Source organism: Salvelinus fontinalis, chromosome 6 (genome assembly GCF_029448725.1).
Source record: "Salvelinus fontinalis isolate EN_2023a chromosome 6, ASM2944872v1, whole genome shotgun sequence".
Lineage (NCBI taxonomy): Eukaryota > Metazoa > Chordata > Actinopteri > Salmoniformes > Salmonidae > Salvelinus > Salvelinus fontinalis.
In genome coordinates, this window is record NC_074670.1 from 29,033,426 (window position 1) to 29,054,246 (window position 20,821).

Below are 20,821 nucleotides of genomic sequence, written 5' to 3' on the forward strand. Positions count from 1 at the left end.
ATCACATGGCTAGGGAGTAATTTATCCTCCACATACAAGCCTAATTAACAATACGTCCCCACTCAGAACAAGATTGCTGATATAGGATCAGTTTAGATTATAATAAGAATAAACAGTAAATTCGGAAAGTATTCAGACCCCTTCACTTGTTCCACATTTTGTTACGTTACAGCCTTATTCTAAAATGGACCCAATACCCCATAAAAACAAAGCAAAACAGTTAAAACAATTTTTTTTGCAAATGTATTAAAAATGAAAACTGAAATATTACATTTACTTTAAGTATTCAGACCCTTTACTCAGCACTTTGTTGAAGCACCTTTGGCAGTGATTACAGCCTTGAGTCTTCTTGGGTATGACGCTACAAGCTTGGCACATCTGTATTTGTGGAGTTTCTCCCATTCTTCTCTGCAGATTCTCTCAAGCTCTGTCAGGTTGGATGGGAGCGTCGCTGCACGGCAATTTTCAAGTCTCTCCAAAGATGATCGATCGGGTTCAAGTCCAGGCTCTGGCTGGGCCACTCAAGGACATTCAGAGACTTGTCCCGAAGCCACGCCTGCGTTGTTTTGGCTGTGTGCTTAGGGTCTGAGGTCCTGAGCATTCTGGAACAGGTTTTTGTTCCAGGATCTCTGTACTTTGCTCCGTTCATCTTTCCATTGATCCTGACTAGTCTCCCAGTCCCTGCCGGTGAAAAACATCCCAACAGCATGATGCTGCAAGCACGATGCTTTACCGTAGAGATGTTGCCAGAGTTCAATCTTGGTTTAATCAGACCAGAAAATCTTGTTTCTCATGGTCAGAGTCCTTTAGATGCCTTTTGGCAAACTCCAAGCGGGCTGTCATGTGCCTTTTACTGAAGAGTGGCTTCCGTCTGGCCACTCTACCATAAAGGCCTGATTGGTGGAGTGCTGCCGAGATGGTTGTCCTTCTAGAAGGTTCTCCCATCTCCACAGAGGAACTCTGGAGCTCTGTCAGTGACCATTGGGTTCTTGGTCACCTCCCTGACCAAGGGCCTTCTCCCCTGATTGCTCAGTTTGGCCGGGAAGCCAGCTCTTGGAAGTTCTTGGCGGTTCCAAACTTTTCCATTTAAGAATGATGGCGGCCACTGTGTTCTTGGGGACCTTCAATGCTGCAGACATTTTTTGGGTTCCTTCCCCAGACCTGTGCCTTGACACAATCCTGTCTCTGAGCTCTACGGACAATTCCTTCGACCTCATGGCTTGGTTTTTGTGGGACCTTATATAAACAGATGTGTGCCTTTCCAAATCATGTCCAATCAATTTAACTTACCACAGGTGGACTCCAATCAAGTTGTAGAAAACTCTCAAGGATGATAAATGGAAACAAGATGCACTTGAGCTCAATTTCGAGTCTCATAGCAAAAGGTCTGAATACTTATGTAAATAAGGTATTTCTGTTTTATTGTTTTAATACATTGGTAAAAAAAAATCGAAAAACCTCTTTTTGCTTTGTCATTATGGGGTATTGTGTGTAGATTGATGAGGAAAACAATACATTTAATACATTTTAGAATAAGGCTGTAACGTAACAAAATGTGGAAAAGGGTAAGGGGTCTGAATACTTTCTGAATGCACTGTATATATGTAACAGTATAACTTTAAACCGTCCTCTCGCCCCGACACGGCCCTTGCAGAGCAAGGGGCAACACTACTTAAGTCTCAGAGCAAGTAACGTAACTGATTGAAATGCTACTAGCGCGTACCCGCTAACTAGCTAGCCATTTCACATCCGTTACACTCACCCCCCTTTCAACCTCCTCCTTTTTCCGCAGCAACCAGTGATCCGGGTCAACAGCATCAATGTAAAAGTATAACATTAAACCGTCCCCTCGCCCCGACACGGGCGCGAACCAGGGACCTTCTGCACACATCAATAACGGTCGCCCACGAAGCATCGTTACCCATCGCTCCACAAAGGCCACGGCCCTTGCAGAGCAAGGGGCAACACTACTTAAGTCTCAGAGCAAGTAACGTAACTGATTGAAATGCTACTAGCGCGTACCCGCTAACTAGCTAGCCATTTCACATCCGTTACATATACACTACATGACCAAAAGTATGTGGACACCTGCTCATTGAACATTTCATTCCAAAACCATTGGCATTAATATGGAGTTGGTCCCCCTTTGCTGCTATAACAGCCTCCACTCTTCTGGGAAGGCTTTCCACTTGAAGTTGGAACATTGCTGCAGCTACAAGAGCATTAGTGAGGTTGGGCACTGATGTTGGGCGATTTGGCCTGGCTTGCAGTCGGCATTCCAATTCATCCCAAAGGTGATCCATGGGGTTGAGGTCAGGACTCCATGTAGCCCAGTCAAGTTCTTCAACACCGATCTCAACAAACCATTTCTGTATGGTTGCTTTGTGCACGAGGGCATTGTCATGCTGAAACAGGAAAGAGCCTTCCACAAACTTTTGCCACAAAGTTGGAAGCACAGAATCGTCTAGAATGTCATTGTATGCTGTAGCGTTAACATTTCCCTTCATTGGAACTAAGGGGCTGAACCCGAACCATGAAAAACAGCCTCAGACCATAAATCCTCCTCCACCAAACTTTACAGTTGGCACTATGCATTCGGCCAAACCCAGATTAGTGTCCGTCCACTGGCGGCGAGCTTTACACCACTCCAGCCGACGCTTGGCTTGTGTTCGGCTGCTCGGCCTTGGAATACCATTTCATGAAGTTCCCGACGAACAGTTATTGTGCTGACATTGGTTCCAGAGGCAGTTTGGAACTTGGTAGTGAGTGTTGCAACAAAGGACAGACAATCTTTACAAGCTACACGCTTCAGCACGCAGCGGTCCAGTTCTGTGAGCTTGTGGGGCCTACCACTTCGTGGCTGAGCCGTTGTTGCTCCATGATGTTTCCATTTCACAATAACAGCACTTACAGTTGACCGGGGCAGAAATTTGACGAACTGACTTGTTGGAAAGGTGGCATGCTATGGCGGTGCCACGTTGAAAGTCACTGAGCTCTTCCGTAAGGCCATTTCACTGCCAATGTTTGTCTATGGAGATGTCATGGCTGTGTGTTCAATTTTATACACCTGTCAAACAATGGGTGTGGCTGAAATTGCCACTAATTTGAAGGGGTGTCCACATACTTTTGTATATATATTGTACAAAGGGGACTTGATCCTAGATCAGTACTACTACTCAGAGACCCTTTGTGAATATGGACACCCACCTTGCCCTGTTTGGCGATGGTCTGGATGAGGAAGTCAGTGCGGACATTGTCTACGTTGGGGACCAGGATGGATCCGTACTCTGGGGTGAGGTCTGATGGGTAGACGTACTCCTCTACCCGTGTGTTCCAGTGGATCCACTGACCTGCACACACAGGAGGACATACAAGAATAAGTCATTGAAAAACAAATAATACGAGCAACATGAACACCATCCACGATGTCCTCAGCTGGAAATACTTTCGTTCACTTGTACAGAATGACTGTCAAATAGATAAATTACCCTTATTATGCTCAAAAAGGACAACATTTTTCTGATGATAATACCCACCGGAGGGTGAACATATCATGAAAGACTGGTAGCAAGCAGGACTAAGGTAACTCCAACATCAGCTGTGCAGGTCAATTTAACGCATATCGATGGTTTAATGAGAGATCTGATGGTGATATTTTTAATTGAGCAAGAGCACTGTGAAAGATCAATATGAACTTATGATCTACACTGAACAAAAATATAAACACAACATGCAACATTTTCAAAGATTTTCCTGAGTTGCAGTTCATATAAGGAAATCAGTAATTTGAAATAAATAAATTAAGTACTAATTTCACATCACTGGGAATACAGATATACATCTGTTGGTAACAGATACCTTTAAAAAAAAAGGAGGGGTGTGGATAAGAAAACCAGTCAGTATCTGGTGTGAGCAGATGTGGCACGACATATCTCATTCGCATAGAGTCAATCAGGCTGTTGATTTTGGCCTGTGGAATGTTGTCCCACTCATCTTCAATGGCTGTGCGAAGTTGCTGGATATTGGCAGGAACTGGAACACGCTGTTGTACACATCGATCCAGAGCATCCCAAACATGCTCAATGGTTGACATGTCTGGTGAGTATGCAGGCCATGGAAGAACTGGGACAGTTTCAGCTTCAAGGAATTGTGTACAGATCCTTGCGACATGGGGCCGTGCATTATCATGCTGAAACATGAGGTGATGGCGGTGGATGAATGGCATGACAATGGGCCTCAGGATCTCATCACAGTATCTCTGTGGATTCAAATTGCCATTGATAAAATGCAATTGTGTTCATTGTCCGTAGCTTATGCCTGTCCATACTATAAGCCCACCGCCACAATGGGGCACTCTGTTCACAATGTTGACATCAGCAAACCGCTCGCCCACACGACGCCATACACGCTGTCTGCCATCTGCCCGGTACAGTTGAAACCGGGATTCATCCGTGAAGAGCACACTTCTCCAGTGTGCCAGTGGCCACCGAAGGTGAGCATTTGAAGTCGGTTACGACGCCGAACTGCAGTCATGTCAAGACCCTGGTGAGGACGGCGAGCACGCAGGTGAGCTTCCCTGAGACAATTACTGACAGTTTGTGCAGAAATTCTTCATCAGCTGTCCGAGTGGCTGGTCTCAGACAATCCCGCAGGTGAAGAAGCCGGATGAGGAGGTCCTGGGCTGACGTGGTTGGACGTACTGCCAAATTCTCAAAAACGACATTATGGTACAGTATGGTATGAACAACAGCTCTGGCATTCCTGCAGTCATCATGCCAATTCCACGCTCCCTCAAAACTTGAGACATCGGTGGCATTGTGTTGTGTGATAAAACTGTACATTTTAGAGTGGTCTTTTATTGTCCCCAGCACAAGGTGCACCTGTGTAAGGATCATGCTGTTGAATCAGCTTCTTGATATGCCACACCTGTCAGGTGGATGGATTATCTTGGCAAAGGAGAAATGCTCCCTAACAGACATGTCAACTTAAGCTTTTTGTGCATATGGAACATTTTTGGGATCTTTTATTTCAGCTCATGAAACACTTTACATGTTGTGTTAATTGTTTTGTTCACTGTATCTTCCATAACAGTAAAAAGAGGACTGAGTGTGTGTTGTGAGTTTGTGGAGTCTGTCTACTGAACATGTACCCCTCACCGTCTGTAGTGACGTGGTAGTCGAACATGGTGTCCTCGCTGTCTGATGGTATATCTGGGAGGTCCAGATGGATGTTGTCGTTTCCACGGAGCCAACTCTCCATCTTCCTCCTGTCTTCCAGCTCCAGTAAAGCTCCGATGCTCCACATGAGAGCAAACACATAGAGACGCTCCACATGCTGCCTGGACACCTCCCCACACTGCTCCTGGAACACAACAACAGTCACTATCAACACAAAATACTGTACCAAAGCCCTTCTACATCTTTATATCTACTATATTTCCTACTTGGTACTCAAATTAATCAGTCACCTACAGTAAAGGGAAATGGAAATCCACCCTCACATAGATGCAGAGTCCAGAGAGTTACAGTCCAACAGTAATTGAAAAGAGTGCTTAAGGAAACACAATGACAGGATTAATTAAATCAGTTAGGCATTAGAACATTCCAATTTGTCTCTATGAGGAATGTGGGGGCAATTCACTCCAACAGTATTCATAGAGCTCAGTGATGTAAGGATATGACCCCCCTTCTGCAGGGTTTTTAATATGGTTGGAGTATGGAGGTTTCAGGTGTCTACCTTGGCGGGGATGAGGCCCTGCAGCATGTTGATGCTTTGCATGATGACGAAGGCCTCCAGCATGTCGATCTTGTACTCCAGACAGCGAACAGTGAACTGGTAGAGCTCGGGGAAGGAAGAGGAGAACAGCCCTCTCAGCACCTCTCCCTCCTGACGAGAACGCTTCTTCAGCCAGCCCTGCATGGTGACAAAACACACATGTAGACAAAGATACACACACACACACAAATATACACACATATACACACACAGACAAAGAGACACACATACACAAATATACACACACAGACAAAGATACACACACACAAAGATACACACACAGACAAAGATACACACACAGACAAAGATACACACACAGACAAAGATACACACAAAGATACACACATACACAAAGATACCCACAGATACAAATATAAACACACAGACAAATATATACACACACACAAATATACACACATACACAAATACACAAATATACACACATACACAAATATACACACACAGACAAAGATATCCCTCAACATAACCAAAACTAAGGAGATGATTGTGGACTACAGGAAAAGGAGGACCGAGCACGCCCCCATTCTCATCGATGGGGCTGTAGTGGAGCAGGTTGAGAGCTTCAAGTTCCTTGGTGTCCACATCACCAACAAAGTAGAATGGTCCAAACACACCAAGATGGTCGTGAAGAGGGCACAACAAAGCCTATTCCCCCTCAGAAAACTAAAAAGATTTGGCATGGGTCCTGAGATCCTCAAAAGGTTCTACAGCTGCAACAAAGAGAGCATCCTGACTGGTTGCATCACTGCCTGGTACGGCAATTGCTCGGCCTCTGACCGCAAGGCACTACAGAGGGTAGTGCGTACATCACTGGGGCTAAGCGGCCTGCCATCCAGGACCTCTACACCAGGCGGTGTCAGAGGAAGGCCCTAAAAATTGTCTCTCTCTACTACCGCATGGCAAGCGGTACCGGAGTGCCAAGTCTAGGACAAAAAGGCTTCTCAACAGTTTTTACCCCCAAGCCATAAGACTCCTGAACAGGTAATGAAATGGCTACCCGGACTATTTGCATTGTGTGCCACCCCTCCCAACCTCTCTTTTACGCTGCTGCTCCTCTCTGTTTATCATATATGCATAGTCACTTTAACTGTACATTCAAGTACATACTACCTCAATTGGGTCGACCAACCAGTGCTCCCGCACATTGGCTAACCGGGCTATCTGCATTGTGTCCCGTCACCCACCACCCTCCAACCCCTGTTTTTCACTACTGCTACTGTCTGTTCATCATATATGCATAGTCACTTTAACCATACCTACATACTACCTCAATCAGCCTGACTAACCGGTGTCTGTATGTAGCCTCGCTACTGTTATAGCCTCGCTACTGTATATAGCCTCGCTACTGTTATTTTTCACTGTCTTTTTACTGTTGTTTTTATTTCTTTACTTACCTATTGTTCACCTAATACCTTTTTCTGCACTATTGGTTAGAGCCTGTAAGTATTTCACTGTAAGGTCTACACCTGTTGTATTCGGCGCACATGACAAATAAACTTTGATTTGATTTGATACACACATACACAAATATACACACACAGACAAAGATACACACATATACACACACAGACAAAGATACACACATGCACAAATATATACACACGGACAAAGATTCACACATACACAAATATACACACACGGACAAAGATACACACATACACAAATATACACACACGGACAAAGATACACACATACACAAATATACATACACAAAGATACACGCATACACAAATATACACACACAAACAAAGATACACACACAGACAAATATACACACATAAATATTCACACACAGACGCATAGACAAAAATGCACACACACAAGCATGCACGGATGTACGCACACACACACACACACACACACACACACACACACACACACACACACACACACACACACACACACACACACACACACACACACACACACACACACACACACACACACACACACACACACACACACACACTTTCATTCACTGATAAAGAGTGAGCGAATGTTCCTTTGCCCACCTCCAGAATGGGGCTCCAGTTGAGCACAGAAGAGCTCATGAACACCATTCCGTTACGAGACACGGTGGCAGGAGAGGCGTTGTCGATGTTGTGGGGCTCAAACACGATCTTGCAGTTGGGAGCCATGGGGATCCTGTCTCCATTGGCCAGGGTCAGAGTCCTGTTGTCATCCAGTACAGAGTTGAGGTTCTCTATCCAGATAGCATCTACTGGTCCATCTAGTACTATCCAGATGTGCTCCCCTGCAGAGGAGAGCGACATTAGAACCAGTCTGCTTATTAGACTAATCAAAATCAACTATGGAGGTCAGAGCATATTAGAATATCACTTTTAGTAAAAAGATAGGGAAATTAATAGAGAGATATGAGAATATTGAAAACACACGGAAATGGTCTGCCCCTTTGTTCTCCATGAATTCCATAGAGACTATACGGTATGCACTGTATGTGGGTTCATGCTCTAGCTTGTCTAATGCTTGAGTAAACTTGCATGTGTTGTCTCTACCTTCTTGCCCTTTGTGCTGTTGTCTGCGACCAATAATGTCTGTACCATGTTTTGTGCTGCTACCATGTTGTGCTGCAGCCATGTTGTGTTGCTACCATGTTGTTGTCATGTTGTGTTGCTACCATGCTGTGCTGTCATGTGTTGTTGCCATGCTATGTTGTTGTCTTAGGTCTCTCTTTATGTAGTGGTGTCTCTCTTGTCGTGATGTGTGTTTTCTCCTAGTTACACTGCTCAAAAAAATAAAGGGAACACTTAAACAACACAATGTAACTCCAAGTCAATCACACTTCACAATCACATTTGTGGCCTGCTGGAGGTCATTTTGCAGGGCGCTGGCAGTGCACCTCCTTGCACAAAGGCGGAGGTAGCGGTCCTGCTGCTGGGTTGTTGCCCTCCTATGGCCTCCTCCACGTCTCCTGATGTACTGGCCTGTCTCCTGGTAGCGCCTGCATGCTCTGGACACTACGCTGACAGACACAGCAAACCTTTTTGCCACAATTCGCATTGATGTGCCATCCTGGATGAACTGCACTACCTGAGCCACTTGTGTGGGTTGTAGACTCCGTCTCATGCTACCACTAGAGTGAGAGCACCGCCAGCATTCAAAGTGACCAAAACATCAGCCAGGAAGCATAGGAACTGAGAAGTGGTCTGTGGTCACCACCTGCAGAATCACTCCTGTTTTGGGGGGTGTCTTGCTAATTGCCTATAATTTCCACCTTTTGTCTATTCCATTTGCACAACAGCATGTGAAATTTATTGTCAATCAGTGTTGCTTCCTAAGTGGACAGTTTGATTTCACAGAAGTGTGATTGACTTGGAGTTACATTGTGTTGTTTAAGTGTTCCCTTTATTTTTTTGAGCAGTGTATATATATATATATTTTTTTTAATCCCAGCCCCTGTCCCGCAGGAGGCCCTTTGCCTTTTGGTAGGCCGTCATTGTAAATAAGAATTTGTTCTTAACTGACTTGCCTAGTTAAATACAAAAATGAATGTGTAAAGGAAGGGCCGTATAAGTCCAGGGTAATTCTTTCAAGTTTCAAGTTTTAATGTCACATGCACAAGTACAGTGAAATTACTTTCTCGCAAACTCAAAACTCAACAATGCAATAATCAATAACAATGTATTACTCACAGTAACTAGGCAGAAAAAAACACACAATATATAAAAATATGAAATAAGAAGTGTCCGTCTCACCTTTCTTGGCTCTCAGGGTCTTCCTCCACAGGGTAGAGAAGATGCCGTCAGTCCAGTCATTGGTAGCTGCATCTAGACGGCCAAACATCTGAGGGGCGGTGATCGCTTTGGGGTTCATACGCATCTCTCTGTGCGGCTGGCCGCAGTCTGTGGGTGCAAACACACACACACACATTCACTTAACACAACTTTTACTTAAGTATGACTGCCATAGGGAAGTAAATAAGGTCAAATAAGTCCAGTGTTTTGTTGGGGCTGTTTCTCACCTGTCATGGCTCTCATCAGGGTGTGAATGCAGGTGGTTTTCCCTGCTCCGCTGGGCCCCAGGGCCATCATGCCATGGCGGACCCTCTGGGTCTCAAACAGCTGAATCACCTTCAGCTTCCATGGAGGGTGGCTGATCAGACCTGCCTCTGCCACCTACAGTATGGAGAACAATGGAAGACAGTGAGGTGAACTCTTCATGTTATGAGACCGGACTCCTCCACCTACAGTATGGAGAACAATGGAAGAGAGTGAGGTGAACTCTTCATGTTATGAGACCGCACTCCTCCACCTACAGTATGGAGAACAATGGAAGAGAGTGAGGTGAACTCTTCAGGTTATGAGACCGGACTCCTCCACCTACAGTATGGAGAACAATGGAAGAGAGTGAGGTGAACTCTTCAGGTTATGAGACCGGACTCCTCCACCTACAGTATGGAGAACAATGGAAGAGAGTGAGGTGAACTCTTCAGGTTATGAGACCGGACTCCTCCACCTACAGTATGGAGAACAATGGAAGAGAGTGAGGTGAACTCTTCAGGTTATGAGACCGCACTCCTCCACCTACAGTATGGAGAACAATGGAAGAGAGTGAGGTGAACTCTTCAGGTTATGAGACCGGACTCCTCCACCTACAGTATGGAGAACAATGGAAGAGAGTGAGGTGAACTCTTCAGGTTATGAGACCGGACTCCTCCACCTACAGTATGGAGAACAATGGAAGAGAGTGAGGTGAACTCTTCATGTTATGAGACCGGACTCCTCCACCTACAGTATGGAGAACAATGGAAGAGAGTGAGGTGAACTCTTCAGGTTATGAGACCGGACTCCTCCACCTACAGTATGGAGAACAATGGAAGAGAGTGAGGTGAACTCTTCATGTTATGAGACCGGACTCCTCCACCTACAGTATGGAGAACAATGGAAGACAGTGAGGTAAACTCTTCATGTAATACAAAATAAATCCTTACCTCACATTTAGAAAAAAAAAAAAAGGTTTTACGCTACTATGGTATTAAGGCTAATACCAAGACAGATTCATCCCTTAAACTCAGTATTATACTGTGGGGGCGGCATGTAGCCTGGCGCGTAAGAGCGTTGGGCCAGTAACCAAAAGTTTGCTGTTTCGAATCCCTGAGGTGACTAGGTAAAAAAATATGTTGATGTGCCCTTGAACAAGGCACTTAACCCTAATTGCTTAACTCTAATTGCTCCTGTAAGTCGCCCTGGATAAGAGCGTCTGCTAAATTACTAAAATGTCAAATGTACTGTAGGGAAACGGAGAAGAGATGGGTGGTGAGGACGGGAGAGAACCAGTGTAAGGAGGAGGGTTATGAGAATCTACATGTAGATAGGCTTCAGAGTAACAAACATCAGTTGGCGCACACCCAGAAAAATGATTGTGTGTGGAGGTGCTGACTAATGGCGAATAAACCTTAAACTATAAAAATAAAGAGAGTCGCACTCCCAGTAATTTATTGGGTAAATTATTTTTTATAGTTGATAGACTTCAGAGTGACATGGAACATTTTCAAACTTAATGTAAAGGGATTATGTTATATAAAATGTCCTCTCACCTGTTTGTCGATAGCTGTCTCCAGCTCTGAGTAGCCTGCTTTATCCAGCTGGATCCCAGGGAAGAGGTCCTCTATCAGGCTGAGGAACAACGGTTCATCTTCATCTATCTGTTAACACATATAGTATTATGTCAGTGAAGTTAACCATGATGCCACTTCTGTTATGTTGCTCCTTACTGAAGATGAAATCATTATTCATGTATTACAGAATAGTATATGAAAAAATAACAATCTGTAACACTTAATGCTGCTTAAAAAAATGGCTTTTCTAAAATGGCAGTTGATTTCGAGGAGAATAGCAGTTGATTTCGAGGAGAATGTCCTGTATATCTGAGTGACTGTACTCACCAGCTTGGACAGGTTCATATCTCTGAGAACCCTCATGACGATGGTAGATTCTGTGTCGTTGGGGTTCGCTCGTTTCACCGCCCCCAGTGTCCGCAGAACTGACAAAATGTTTCGCAGTCCAAAGTCATAATGCACCTTAAAAACAGAGTGAACCCAACATGGACTGTATGGAAATAGAACTATGAACTACACAAAGATCATAATCAACACCTGGGCAGTTAAGTTGGTTTTATACTGAACAAAAAATATGAACGCAACATGTAAAGTGTTGGTTCTATGTTTCCTGAGCTGAAATAAAAGATCCCAGAAATTGTTCATGCACCAAAAAAAAGGCATTTCTCCCAAATTGTGTGCACAAATGTGTTTACATCCCTGTTAGTGAGCATTTCTACTTTGCCAAGATAATCCATCCACCTGACATGTGGTATATTAATTCCCTCTAAAGTGATTTGAGACTTTGATGATACACTTTAAATAACCTTTCACTTAACTTGATTGTGTACTTATATGGAACTACTAAAATGTATATCTTCGCATGTTCAGCTCTCATTGAAATATCTACAGTAGTTACATTTCATTTCATAGCTGACCTGCTTGGAGAGCTGCTCCTCACACAGTTTGTAGAGGGTGAAGAACTTCCTGGCCAGCTCTATGTTGTCTATGAAGCCACAGCTGGCCAGCTTGACCCGGATGATGATCTGACGGTCTGGGACCATCATGGCCACCGAGCGGAAGTTGATCTTCAGGTTCTCTGGAAGCTCCTGACGACCTGCGTAGCCCGGGTTCTGATTGGGGCAAAAACATTTATTAATCAAATCTTTATTTAACCAGATGAGTCTGTTAAGAATAAAAAGCTAAACAGAGTCTATGACTAACATCCTCAAAGTAATAATAAACCTTGTCTGATTTGGACTAGTTTCAGTTAATCTTCTTTGAGACAAGAATTCACTATTCCTTTCAGAAGTACTTTAAATGAAGCTCTACTTGACAACGTGTTTGTGAAGGGGTTTCTACAGTGAGTAGTTTATAGACTGCTAATAATAATAACCATAGTCAGGAAGATGCCAAATTCGGGATTCATTTCCACGTTGTCTCCGTCGGTGAAGATGAAGTTCTTGCGGCGCTCCTTCTTGCAGGTAAGCACGATGGCGATCTGCTGGGCCGCCACGGAGAGAACTGATAGGTCGATACGGTTGAACTCATCAAAACAGCCCCAGGAGCCCGACTGGGCTAGGCCTGTCAATCAACACAACATTACACATCACTCTTCACATTAAACTCCTCATTCAAAACAACCCCAAGAGCCTGACCTGTCAATCAACACAACATTACACATCACTCTTCACATTAAACTCCTCATTCAAAACAACCCCAAGAGCCTGACCTGTCAATCAACACAACATTACACATCACTCTTCACATTAAACTCCTCATTCAAAACAACCCCAAGAGCCTGACCTGTCAATCAACACAACATTACACATCACTCTTCACATTAAACTCCTCATTCAAAACAACCCCAAGAGCCTGACCTGTCAATCAACACAAAGACACACAACATTACACTCACTGTTCATTAGGTTCAGGTTGAGATCATCATTCTCTTCACAGTAATATGAGTGACATCTTATATAGCCTATAATCGCCACAAATCATATATGTTTTATTTGTACTGGATATCCATCTCCTATGGTCATTTCCATGCAAATGGCACAGGAGTTGGCAAGAGAGCACAAATGTATTTGGGACCAGGTAATATGAGTAGAAGCTCCTACCTTTAAAGATCCTCCCCAGTCCTCTGAAGTCCATCTGGTCGGAGCAATTGAAGACCACCACGTACTTCCCCAGGCAGCGGCCCATGTCTTTAGTGGTTTCAGTCTTCCCTGTCCCTGCAGGGCCGGCCGGGGCTCCTCCCATACTCATCCCCAGAGCCTGGGCCAGTGTGATGTAGCACCTGGGACAAACACACACCAAAGAAAAGGTACATCCAGGATAATCGCCCAGATATTCAATGTGATACACCATACACTTGTGGCACTTAACAGTTGGCTGGGCCATGGTACTGGCAGTTAGTCCCTAACAGTCAGTAAGAGATGTGAAGGCTAGTTAGTCCCTACCTGTCAGTAAGAGATGTGAAGGCTAGTTAGTCACTACCAGTCAGTAAGAGATGTGAAGGCTAGTTAGTCCCTACCTGTCAGTCAGAGATGTGAAGGCTAGTTAGTCCCTACCTATCAGTCAGAGATGTGATGACTAGTTAGTCACTACCTGTCAGTAAGAGATGTGAAGGCTAGTTAGTCACTACCTGTCAGTAAGAGATGTGAAGGCTAGTTAGTCCCCACCTGTCAGTAAGAGATGTGAAGGCTAGTTAGTCCCTACCTGTCAGTAAGAGATGTGAAGGCTAGTTAGTCCCTACCTGTCAGTAAGAGATGTGAAGGCTAGTTAGTCACTACCTGTCAGTAAGAGATGTGAAGGCTAGTTAGTCACTACCTGTCAGTAAGAGATGTGAAGGCTAGTTAGTCACTACCTGTCAGTAAGAGATGTGAAGGCTAGTTAGTCCCTACCAGTCAGTAAGAGATGTGATGACTAGTTATTCGCTACCAGTCAGTAAGAGATGTGATGACTAGTTAGTCCCTTCCAGTCAGTAAGAGATGTGAAGGCTAGTTAGTCCCTACCAGTCAGTAAGAGATGTGAAGACTAGTTAGTCACTACTAGTCAGTAAGAGATGTGAAGGCCAGTTAGTCCCTACCAGTCAGTAAGAGATGTGAAGGCTAGTTAGTCCCTACCAGTCAGTAAGAGATGTGAAGACTAGTTAGTCACTACTAGTCAGTAAGAGATGTGAAGGCTAGTTAGTCCCTACCAGTCAGTAAGAGATGTGAAGGCTAGTTAGTCCCTACCAGTCAGTAAGAGATGTGAAGGCTAGTTAGTCCCTGCCAGTCAGTAAGAGATGTGAAGGCTAGTTAGTCCCTACCAGTCAGTAAGATATGTGAAGGCTAGTTAGTCCCTACCAGTCAGTAAGAGATGTGAAGGCTAGTTAGTCCCTACCAGTCAGTAAGAGATGTGAAGGCTAGTTAGTCACTACCAGTCAGTAAGAGATGTGAAGGCTAGTTAGTCCCTACCAGTCAGTAAGAGATGTGAAGGCTAGTTAGTCACTACCAGTCAGTAAGAGATGTGAAGGCTAGTTAGTCCCTACAAGTCAGTCATAGATGTGAAGGCTAGTTAGTCCCTACCAGTCAGTAAGAGATGTGAAGACTAGTTAGTCACTACTAGTCAGTCATAGATGTGAAGGCTAGTTAGTCCCTACAAGTCAGTCATAGATGTGAAGGCTAGTTAGTCCCTACCAGTCAGTAAGAGATGTGAAGGCTAGTTAGTCACTACCTGTCAGTAAGAGATGTGAAGGCTAGTTAGTCCCTACCAGTCAGTAAGAGATGTGAAGGCTAGTTAGTCCCTACCAGTCAGTCAGAGATGTGATGACTAGTTAGTCCCTACCTGTCAGTCAGACATGTGATGACTAGTTAGTCCCTACCTGTCAGTGAGAGGGGTGATGACTAGTTATTCCTTACCTGTCAGTCAGAGGGGTGATGACTAGTTAGTCCTTACCTGTCAGTGAGAGGGGTGATGACTAGTTATTCCTTACCTGTCAGTGAGAGGGGTGATGACTAGTTATTCCTTACCTGTCAGTCAGAGGGGTGATGACCAGTCTGTCAGTGCAGCCCAGGAACTCATTCTGATAGATGAAGCCAACGTCAGTGATGTTGATGATCATCTTGTCAGAGTCCTCATTGAAGTAGAAACGACACTGCTTCCGCCACTCAAACTCTGTAGGGCTTTTGATATGCAGCCGACACTGAGGGGAGAGCAGGAGGAAACCATTCTGGAAACAAAGCATTGCTAAAGTCTCTGAAATTCCTAAAACCCCAATTGTCAAATGTGATTTTAATACCAGGGGAAACTCAAATTGATATTCTCAGACTATCACGCCCTAATCAGAAAATATTTGGTGGAACAGTTTGCCAAAAGTTCAGAAATATGTTACACAACAGCAATTATTACCTTAAGTTTATACACTGAAAGGGACCTTTGGGGTTGAAGGACTATTTTAGCCACTGAGTCAGTTTGTGATTCCAGTCCACTCACCAGGTCATCAAAGATGTCCCTCTGGTGAACATGGATGGTTATCAGTGTCTCATACTTGGCCCGCTCCATTGAGGCCAGGTCTTTAGTGGTCATGTCTATCAGGGTGTTGAGAAGCTCAAGGAAGAACTGGTTGGTCTTGGGCATGATCTTACGGTCGTAGCGGGCGTTGGTCAGGGCCTCCTCTGAGTCTCTGGTCCAGATCATCTGGACTCCCAGCAGACCAACCTGGTTGATGGAGTCAGGAAGAGAGGACATCATGATAGGACATCAATGAGAGGACGTAAAGTCATCTTTCCTGGCTTCGATGTCTTCCTATCAATCAGGACTGTAATCAGGACAATGTATAAAATCAGGAATGTATGGAATTTGGCTAGTGTGTAGATCAGTTTCAGTTATACAATAATGGAGGAAAATTGTCAGAAAAACAGGAATCCCTGATCAGGTATTGAGTAATGAAACATAGGCGTGGGAAAGTCTAACTACAAGGCCATTGCTCCAAGGTCAAGGTTAATCTATGACATTAAAAGAGAATGAATGATGACCCCAAGACCAGGACTGTGTCACAAATTGCAGCCTATATAGTGCACTACTTTTGAACAGGGCCTGGGTCAAAGTAGTGAACTATGTAATAGGGTGGCATTTAGGATGTATCCCATGTCTCCCCACCTGAGCAGGGAAAGTGTCCAGGAACTCAATGAGCTGGAAGCCTGAGTCCTGGATGGCCAGGACAGCCTGTCTGATGACCAGATGAAGAGACCTCTGGGATTCCTTCAGCAGGGCGTTGAGCCAGACCTCCACGTTCCCCTCCGCCGTCACCGGCCGATCCAGCTCTACCGTCTCCCCCTCCCTGGACGAGATGGCCAGGATCCGGTCGTACATCTGTGGAGACAGAAGAGCAGATACTATTGATGTTGCTGAATCTGGGTTAGTTACTGTTGCAAAAGGACAGATACTACTAATAGTCAAATAAGTAAATTGATCAGGAGGCCTGATGGGGATAGTTGTAGAAAGAAATTATATGTCTGTCTGTTAGTTACTGTACCTTGTCATGAAAGCGGACACATTTAATGTTGTCAAAGACGTTGAGCAGGTGGGCCTGGATGGTGTGGGAGTCCGAGGCTTGGCCCAGTATCTCCAGCAGGGCCGGGTCAGACACAAAGAAGAACCGAGGGAACAGCAGACGCTTCTTCTCCAAGTACCTGTCAGTCACACAATCAACCAAGGGTTGAAAGAAGCTACAATCTATCCGCAATATTAAAGCTACCCCTAAAAAAAAGGTTTGAAAATATTACTAGTTTAGTACACATCATCAAGTTACCAATGTACAACATAGGCAAACTTGGAAGGTGTCATACTGGTACATGAATACTTTCAATTCAACTATTTAAAACAAATTCAAAGTATAAGTATAGGCCTACCCAGTGAGAGACTTCTGACAGACCTCCAGGCAGACTTATCCAGAGACTTCTGACAGACCTCCAGACAGACTTACACAGAGACTTCTGACAGACCTCCAGGCAGACTTACACAGAGACTTTTGGCAGACCTCCAGACAGACTTACCCAGAGACTTCTGACAGACCTCCAGACAGACTTATCCAGAGACTTCTGACAGACCTCCAGACAGACTTACCTAGTGAGAAACTTCTGACAGACCTCCAGGCAGACTTACCCAGAGACTTCTGACAGACCTCCAGACAGACTTATCCAGAGACTTCTGACAGACCTCCAGACAGACTTATCCAGAGACTTCTGGCAGACCTCCAGACAGACCTACCTAGTGAGAAACATCCGATAGACATTCAGATAGACTTACCCGGTGAGAGACTTCTGACAGATCTCCAGTTGTTCCAGCAGGTGAGGCAACAGCTGTCCCATGGTCTCGTCCCCCACACATGACTGCACCACGTTGGGCATCTCATGGGCCCGCGTCATGATCTTCACCCAGGACTTGTCGATGTTGGAGAAACGTTTCGCCTCCTGTCATTCAGATGATTCAGAATAGATTGTCATTCCTAAGTTTGCAAAAAGTTCCTTGGTTTTCCCCCCAAAAAAGTGATTTCTGAAAAACCAGGGCACTGTAAAACTTCAAGAAATTGTGGAAGCCCATCGCTAGTAGCATAAGGTTAAAGATATGTTTTCAGATGAAAAGTCAATGTATTGGTTCTTACCTTGGGTAGCTGTTTGGCTATGTCCCCTCCCACGAACACAGCCTCGAGGTAGATCCACAGGTTCTGGACAGTCATCCAGTTCTCTATGATGTCAGTGGTATTGGAAAGGTTCTGAACCCATTTCTGGATCTGGGCCTTGAATGGCGTGTTGTACCTGTGGAACACCAAGTCATTATCTGGGTCAAGCATTGACTAATACAGTACACAAACAACACTAAAAGTCTGTACAATGCAGCTGAAACCTTACAGGGATTTATGCCAAGCACCCCCAGTCTAAACACAACTGTCCAAACACAAACAGCACAACTGTTGAACTCTAGATGACAAGTCAACTGGATGCTGAAATACAGTGGCTGCTGAGGAGGCTCATAATAATTGCCGGAACGGAGCAAATGGAATGGCATCAAACACCTGTAAACCATGTGTTTGATACTATTCCACTGATTCCGCTCCAGTCATTACCACGAGCCCGTTCTCCCCAATTAAGGTCCCACCAACCTCCTGTGCTGAAATATAAAAAATTGAGAAGAAATCATATATCACTCCGAACCCCCAGGTCATTTGTTGCCTCAAAATCAAGACTGAATTAGGCTACATTTCACTATTGTTAACAAGCATAAAGCAGAAATCAGTCTAGATTTCCAGGCTAAGTCATTTATGCCTCCAGTAGGTCTCTAGTCTAACCTGTTACTCATGAGTGATCCCAGCACCATGAGGCTGTCCTCCATGTTAGTAATGATCTCAGCGGTGCTGTCGCCCCTCAGCAGCAGCTCCCCTCGCGTCTTGAAGTTGGCGAAGGTGAACGTCTTGTTGTCCCACTCAGCAATCACCTGCTTCAGCTTCTGCTCAATGTCCCTCTCCTTCACCGCACTGATGCAAATATCCTGCCCAGCGGGAGTTCAAACAACATTCATCTTTATTTTACCTTTGTTTAACCAACTTGTCCCATTGAGGTCAAACAACCATTTTTTTCTGGCCTCAATTTACAGTACAGAATAGTTATGGTGAGTGGAGTACCGGTAGTTACGGCTATAGAGAATCAATTACCTGGTTCCTTCCCGGGTTTCAGCACCAACAACAGCAACAACAAAAATCCATAATCACCTCAATTTCCTCTTTGCATTTGAGGAGGGGAGCTTCCATGATGTTGCGCAGCTTGAAAGTGTCCGTCTCCACCTCGAAGCTGTGTCCTGTCACCTCAGCGATTCTCTTCCAATGACGCGTCATCATGGACTTGTTGGTCATCAGTTCTAGTAGGGGGCAACACTCGTTGAAATCATCTATACTTTTCTTCAGGTCAAGGAATGCCTTCCACTCTTTGAGGGCACGGGGCAGCTTGCGACAACTGGAAATGGGGGGTGAAAAAACACCAACATTTAACTTCCTTTTGGAAATGTAAATCTTCAATGAGATTATTCATCAATGAGTTCTGTGTAAATGTCTCTCATGGTCTGGGTTGTAGTTTGGTTTCCTTACCGCGTCTGGAAGTCAAGAAGTTCGTTATTGATCCTGTCTATGTGGACGTCGGCCCAGAGGATGTCATAGTAGCCGTTGACGGTGTCGATGACACTGTTGTAGAGTCCATAGAGCTTCTGGAGGAGGGTGAGCTGTCTCCTGATCTCCAGCAGCTGAGGGTGTTGGGTCACAGGCAGGCCAAACAGCTCCTCTCCACCAGTGTAGGTGATGTACTTACGGAACAGGTTGTCAAAGTGATTCTGACCAAACGAAATGAGTACAGTAAAGTGCATATAAGTGCATATATAGAACATGTGAATGAAAACCTCTGTGAATGTACCAACTTAAATGAAGTGCTTCAGAGTAGTATATACTGTAGATTCCTCTCTTGAAGATACACACTGTACTCACCTGAAACATGATGAGTCTGTCACTAGCATCTTGGGGAGCCAGTCCAACAACCATGGGACCGTCCTGGGAATGAAACACAGCCTGTGTCAGCAATTAGCTAGCAGTCTTATTTAGAGCGTGCCAAGTTAACTGTAATATAAATAGAAATGTTTAAGACCCAGACAGCCTCTGTGTTACGTGTAGCTGTGAGTAAGACCTAGACAGCCTTGGTGTTAGGTGTAGCTGTGAGTAAGACCTAGACAGCCTTGGTGTTAGGTGTAGCTGTGAGTAAGACCTAGACAGCCTTGGTGTTAGGTGTAGCTGTGAGTAAGACCTAGACAGCCTTGGTGTTAGGTGTAGCTGTGAGTAAGACCTAGACAGCCTTGGTGTTAGGTGTAGCTGTGAGTAAGACCTAGACAGCCTTGGTGTTAGGTGTAGCTGTGAGTAAGACCTAGACAGCCTTGGTGTTAGGTGTAGCTGTGAGTAAGACCTAGACAGCCTAGGTGTTAGGTGTAGCTGTGAGTAAGAGCTAGAACGAGCTGTGAGACGTGTCTGAACCTTGTCATAGTCCTGATAGAAGTGTCCACAGTCCTCCACAAACGTCTGCACGTTGTCTATGAGCTCTCCTCTGAAGTTGGGCTGCAGGGACACCAGCTCATTCTGAACCTCTGTGCTGCGGGCTAGCAGCTTCTCCCAGGTGTAGCGCAGCGTGTCCACCTTCTCTGCCTCCTCCTTCGCCACTACCAGGCCATACTTATGGAGCATGGAATAGGACTCCTAGGAAAGGGAAAGGGGAATGCACAGCACTGAACAGACATATAGTACAACACAGATCTTCAATGTCTTCTCACAACCAAACACAGGCTGCAAGGACTTAATCAAACTATGGGCAAATCCTAACTTCCACCTTAGTTGAATTATCACCCATTGATACCACTGCCCGACTAAGTAGAACTTTGACTTAGGTGGGA

General features: G+C 44.8%; 1 protein-coding gene across 1 annotated transcript in view; it reads right to left on the minus strand.

The window, feature by feature from the left end:
• Positions 1 to 20,821, minus strand: part of LOC129857578 (dynein axonemal heavy chain 5-like) — a 65,278-nt gene that overhangs the window by 20,067 nt on the left and 24,390 nt on the right. Inside the window, exons 25-46 of the mRNA XM_055925985.1 lie at positions 20,409 to 20,627; positions 19,872 to 19,934; positions 19,482 to 19,720; positions 19,110 to 19,350; positions 18,690 to 18,889; positions 18,006 to 18,159; positions 17,651 to 17,814; positions 16,878 to 17,034; positions 16,502 to 16,714; positions 15,836 to 16,060; positions 15,373 to 15,545; positions 13,477 to 13,655; positions 12,750 to 12,937; positions 12,292 to 12,486; positions 11,702 to 11,836; positions 11,354 to 11,461; positions 9,779 to 9,932; positions 9,513 to 9,659; positions 7,809 to 8,050; positions 5,737 to 5,913; positions 5,157 to 5,361; positions 3,208 to 3,350 (exon numbers count right to left, since the gene is read on the minus strand). Coding sequence (XP_055781960.1) covers positions 3,208 to 3,350; positions 5,157 to 5,361; positions 5,737 to 5,913; positions 7,809 to 8,050; positions 9,513 to 9,659; positions 9,779 to 9,932; positions 11,354 to 11,461; positions 11,702 to 11,836; positions 12,292 to 12,486; positions 12,750 to 12,937; positions 13,477 to 13,655; positions 15,373 to 15,545; positions 15,836 to 16,060; positions 16,502 to 16,714; positions 16,878 to 17,034; positions 17,651 to 17,814; positions 18,006 to 18,159; positions 18,690 to 18,889; positions 19,110 to 19,350; positions 19,482 to 19,720; positions 19,872 to 19,934; positions 20,409 to 20,627 — 3,921 coding nt within the window. The remainder of the gene's footprint in view (positions 1 to 3,207; positions 3,351 to 5,156; positions 5,362 to 5,736; positions 5,914 to 7,808; positions 8,051 to 9,512; positions 9,660 to 9,778; positions 9,933 to 11,353; positions 11,462 to 11,701; positions 11,837 to 12,291; positions 12,487 to 12,749; positions 12,938 to 13,476; positions 13,656 to 15,372; positions 15,546 to 15,835; positions 16,061 to 16,501; positions 16,715 to 16,877; positions 17,035 to 17,650; positions 17,815 to 18,005; positions 18,160 to 18,689; positions 18,890 to 19,109; positions 19,351 to 19,481; positions 19,721 to 19,871; positions 19,935 to 20,408; positions 20,628 to 20,821) is intronic.